The sequence below is a fragment of the Microtus ochrogaster genome, chromosome 4 (genome assembly GCF_000317375.1).
Source record: "Microtus ochrogaster isolate Prairie Vole_2 chromosome 4, MicOch1.0, whole genome shotgun sequence".
Classification (NCBI taxonomy): domain Eukaryota; kingdom Metazoa; phylum Chordata; class Mammalia; order Rodentia; family Cricetidae; genus Microtus; species Microtus ochrogaster.
The window spans coordinates 1,027,201-1,032,344 of NC_022011.1; the positions used below are offsets into that span (position 1 = coordinate 1,027,201).

The 5,144-nt window shown below is 43.2% G+C and overlaps 1 protein-coding gene across 1 annotated transcript in view; it reads left to right on the top strand.

Annotated features, from left to right (window-relative positions):
* The window catches only part of Ttc29 (tetratricopeptide repeat domain 29), a 225,708-nt gene that overhangs the window by 116,130 nt on the left and 104,434 nt on the right, over window positions 1-5,144 (top strand). The window contains exon 9 of the mRNA XM_005345375.3: window positions 1,773-1,864. Coding sequence (XP_005345432.1) covers window positions 1,773-1,864 — 92 coding nt within the window. The remainder of the gene's footprint in view (window positions 1-1,772; window positions 1,865-5,144) is intronic.

Consider the following 5,144-nt stretch of genomic DNA (forward strand, 5'->3'; position numbering starts at 1 on the left):
GTGTGTAAGTACAGATGTGATGGCGCATGTGTAAGTGCAGATGTGATGGCGCGTGTGTAAGTGCAGATGAGACAGTGCGTGTGTAAGTGCAGATGTGATAGCGCGTGTGTAAGTGCAGATGAGATAGTGCGTGTGTAAGTGCAGACGTGATGGCGTGTGTGTAAGTGCAGACGTGATAGAGCGTAAGTGCAGTATTTCTGCAACAAAACAGGGGTTGGAGAACTCTGTGGGAACGTGTGGGCCAGTGTTACACAGTGAGAACAAGAACCCTGTTCCGAAAAGGTGAAAGGTGAGGTCGGAGCCCTGAGGTTGCTCTCTGGCCTCCCCACATGTGCCATGACATACATGTACCCGCATTCATGCACATGAACACACACACAAAAGCTTTAAAAATTGATGAAAATATATTGTGTACATTCTTTTTGTTTATATGCTTTTGAACATTATTTCCATAAAACAATAACAAGTTGGGAGGTTGGTGGGTGGATCCCCCATTATACACAGGACAAAGCACCACTCTGTATCTTATAACTAAATGCAATCATTACTTGCCAATTAAAACTATTGAAAGTATTTTCAAAATTTAGAACTTTGTGGCCTTAACAAGAATCAGGATACCAGGGCTGATGTAGACCTATAGATAGGTTTTAACATGAGCAATCTTTTGTAAACCACAGGAGAGCTGCTTCTAGGAAGGAATCACGATGGCCTCATGGAGTTATTTCCCAAATGTTAACTGCAGAAATAACGGTGAATGGGGCATGAGAGCATCTGGGGAGGGGACCGTGTCAGGGAGGAACGAGACGAGCAAATGGGAGAGGGGTTCAAGGCAGGGTAGTGTGTGGGTGTAGAAAAGAAACGAGAAAAAGAAAAGAACATCAGCCCTGACTTAGTCCTCAAGCCCTTGGAGCTGTCTGTCTGAGACAGCACACCAGGCAGATGGGTGCCCCACCCCCACCAGCTCACTCTCTCAAACGCCATAAAGTGACTTCTCTAATTCTTTTCTAGAAAATGTGCAAAAAGGATTTTCATAGAGGTCTTTGGAGACTTCTTGTGTCCTCATGTGTGTAATAGCGAGGGTCACATAACAATGAAGGGAGAGGAAAGAGGGGGATGCTGGCTTCTGTATTTCCCTCCTCTGACCAGGGAGTGGGGTGGGGAATTAGAAATGACAATGACAGCACAGCAATGATGTCAGTGCTCAATGAAATTAAGATCATATGTTTGGCGGTGGCAGCTGTAATCTTTTGATTATCAGGGAGATCGCTGGCAATGAAGCACATTTGTAAGGAGTATTTTTAGTGTGCCCTGTGCACATAGCATGCAAGATAAGCCTCTCCTAGATGACAGATTCAGAGAAGGCCCTCACCTAAATTCATCCTTTCTAAAGAGCTATGTATAGAAAGAACCATGATACTTGAACTACTATAGCAGAACATTCTAATCTGCCTTATATTACCTTAGGTAATAATCTCCATATTTTAAAATAATGCTGTAAACCATTCAATTACTTATTTGCATCTACATTATGTAAACGGAAGGGTTTGGAGAACTGAGATGGTTTGATAAAAAAAAAATTACAAAACTAAGACTTCACTGTCATGGCTCAAAGAGATGGCCACGAAACAAGCCACAGCACAGACAAAAATAAAGCAAGCCAGGCTGAATCTTTAATAAGCAAAAAAATTAGATGAATAAAATGATGAATTTTTATCTTCTCTGTGATGTGGATGTGGACAGGCTTCTTGCTCAGCGTGTTCTTCTCCCCATAGGTGCTGCGCAGGTACAGTGAGATTGCTACAAGCATGGATGATGATCTGAACCTGGGGAGAGCCTACGAGGCGATCGCCAAGGTCCTGCAGAGGTAAGTTAGCACAGCCTCGTCCTGCTGTCACTGTGGATTCACCCAGCTGTGAAAGACTTAAATTGTTTGAGGTCTGTCGCTTTCCATTACTGCCTGCTTAAATTTTAAGCAGTGCCCTTCTTAAGTGACCCTTTGATGGTAAGTTATGGTAAACCAGTGTGGTGTTTTAAAAAGACGCATCCAAAGTTGTCTTTGTCTGCCCCTCCATTGGGTTAGCTCCCTTTCTTTTCTGTGAGTTTAGTGATGACCTTGAATGAACCTGAGAAGGAAAGAAATCAGGACACATCTCTTATAGCCAGGGATGCAGAGAGCCTGTACCAGGCACTGTGCCTGGATGCTGTGACCTGTTAGCCTTTCCCGAGTTCTTCAGGAAGTGTTCCCATTTACACTTCTGCCACACTTCTTTCATTAAGCAAACCTGGGTTAACAGTTGGGTGCAAACCAGGGTTTCCAACATTTTATCTGAAACCAAAAAGTTTATAAACATCTCTGAGAAGAGCTCTGATACAGCCTTTGGTGGAAAACTTGGTGGCTGCCCCTCACTTATGGTATTGCAGCCACTGTGTGATCTAGTTCACCATTGTGTGTGTGTAAGCCACTCACTATATCAAAAGTCATCAAACACAGTCTTGGTTTTCAGTATGTCAACCTAGAGCCAAAATATAGCCTGTTCGTCATCATCATCATCATAGTAGCAGGTATAAAGTTGCTACATTGTAACTTCTTTGTATTTATCTTCCATTGTAAATATATACAGGGCAGTCTGAAAAGGTGGGGGATGTTGTTGAAAGACATTTAATGCTTATATGCTGCATTCTAATTTTAAGTAGAATCATTGCATAAATATTACTAATATAGGAAATAATGCTTAAAATGCTGATACCAATGAAATGGAAGGTAAAATATTAGTTAAAATCTGGTCACTATTAGGCAAATGTCTTAGAAAAAGGTGTACAGATGAGAGTGTGGGTGCTCATTGGAGAGGGACAGGGTCAACCAGTCACACATGAGGAAAGCAAGCAAATACACATGGTGACCAGTTTCCAGGAGACCAACCAGCTGATTCACGAAAGCTCTAGTCTCTAAATAGCAGCTAAGATGCTATTGGTTAGAATTCAACTTAATATCTGTTTGGACTTCTGTACCCTGTGCACTTCTTTGTCTAGTTCATTTCAACTACTACACTACTTGCCTCCGGTATCATCACTGCTGCAAATCAGTAGAAAACAGTTGAGGTTTTTTTTTTTTTTTTTGAGGACACTTATTGTTGGTGGGTGGTGGTTTTGTTTTTATTTACTTATTGTTTTATTTTTTATTATGTAGGCATGTTTTATGTGTGTATGCCTGTGGAACATATGCATGCCTGGAGTCCACAGAAGCCACAATAGGAAGAGATCAGATTCCCTGGGACTAAAGTTAGAGGTGGTTGACAGCCATCACGTGGATGCTGGGAACTGAACCTGCTCTAGACGAGCAGTCAGTGCTCTAACTGCTGAGCCATCCCTCCTTCCCCTAGAGAATAGTCGAATTCCTCATATCACTTTGTAGTGACAAGCCTGGTCTAAATTCACACAGGAATATTAAAGTGTCCTTCACGTGCTTATAAAGTCATTCTTACAAAGGGAGATTCCCATTGCATCCCGTACAGCCAAAGAGATTAAACTCTTGAGGGATTAGTTTCCCTTAAAACCTTTTCTGAGCATTTGCTGTGCCATGGGACACTCGACGCTGGCTTCAAGTTATCTGCACAGGTTTGCTGTGTGTGTCATCTGGAGATTTCCGGTCTGTACCTCAGGATCTGAGTTCTGGATCTGTCCAGTCAATGCTTGGGGGAAAGTTGAGTGGTGATCTGATAATTCTGACACAGAGTCTCTAGAGTGTCCAAAGTGGGAAGCCTGCAGCGTACGTGACAGGCCAGGTAGCAAGTTTTAATGAGTGAGGAAAATACTTTTCTTACATTCTCAGCAACGCCGCAGACAGAGCCCCTTTGGGAAAGTACTTGTTGGGAAAGCATAGAAACCCATGTTCAGATCTCCAGCGTCCACCTAAAGGACAGACATAGTTGTACCTGCTCTAATCCCAGTGCTGCAGAAGTCAAGAAAGGCATCTGCCCTGGGGCTTGCTGGAGAGCTAGTCTAAGATGAGTTCCAGGCTCTGTAAGAGACCCTGTCTCATAAGAAAATAGTGTAGAGATGCCAGCAATGGTGGCGCACATCTTTAATCCCAGCACCCGCGAGGCAGAGACAGGAGGGGCTCTGTGAGTTTGGAGCCAGTCTGGTCTACAAAGCTAGTTCCGGGACAGCCTACAGGCTACACAAAGGAATACTATCTCAAAGAAAAAAAATTGTTTGGAGAGAATCAAGAAAGACTCCTAATATCATCTTCTGGCGCACACACACAGACACACAGACACACAGAGAGACAGAGAGAGACAAAGAGAGACACAGAAAAGCAGATACACATTTTACTTTTATGCCAAATAAAACTGATAATCCACATAGAAATTGCCTTCTGCTATAGTAAAGCCTTCAGTGATTTGTGCATATGGCAGACAAGAGTCCTTAATTTTGTAATGCCACGTACACTATGCAGTGTGTAGGAGGGTACCGAAATTCTTCTTCTGAAGCCATAGGAGAAAATACCCCAGGCCATGACCTTCCCAACGCTGAGCTGCCATGTTGCAGCCCTGGTTCACGGGAGCATTTGAGGAGCATGGCCCTGGCCACAGCTAGACTCTGTTGACATTTCTTGAGTGTTCAAAACAAAACATTCTGGACAGCAACAGCACTGGCTGTTTGGAAAGCTTTAATGTAAACCAAGTCTATTAGGCTGTCGAAACCTTACTTGTTTTGTGGTCATTTTTAGGAAAATGTTACTCTGGGAGGGTGGTATTAACTTTACTGAGAGTAGCACACATGTGCAAGCACACACAAGTACATCCATGACAGCCCCGCTCACCGTCCTCAACTGTCCTTCTGTCTCAGCAGGCATCACACAAAAGACAACACAGGCAAAACAGAACAACTGCGGAAGTGGTGGCTGAGAAATAAGTCAGGTTGTGTGTGAAGCTTGGCATTTCCCCTAAATCTCTTCTTCCTAACCTGCGTGATGGTACCAGTTTCACTAATGGCAGCCCTAAGTCTATAAACATATTTTATCTCTTTTTTTTTTCCTTCTTTTATTTTTTTTTATTGAGAAAAGGAAAAAAAAACAAGTTTCCACCTCCTCCCAGCCTCCCATTTCCCTCCCCCTCCTCCTACCCTTCCCCCCCTCCTCCAAC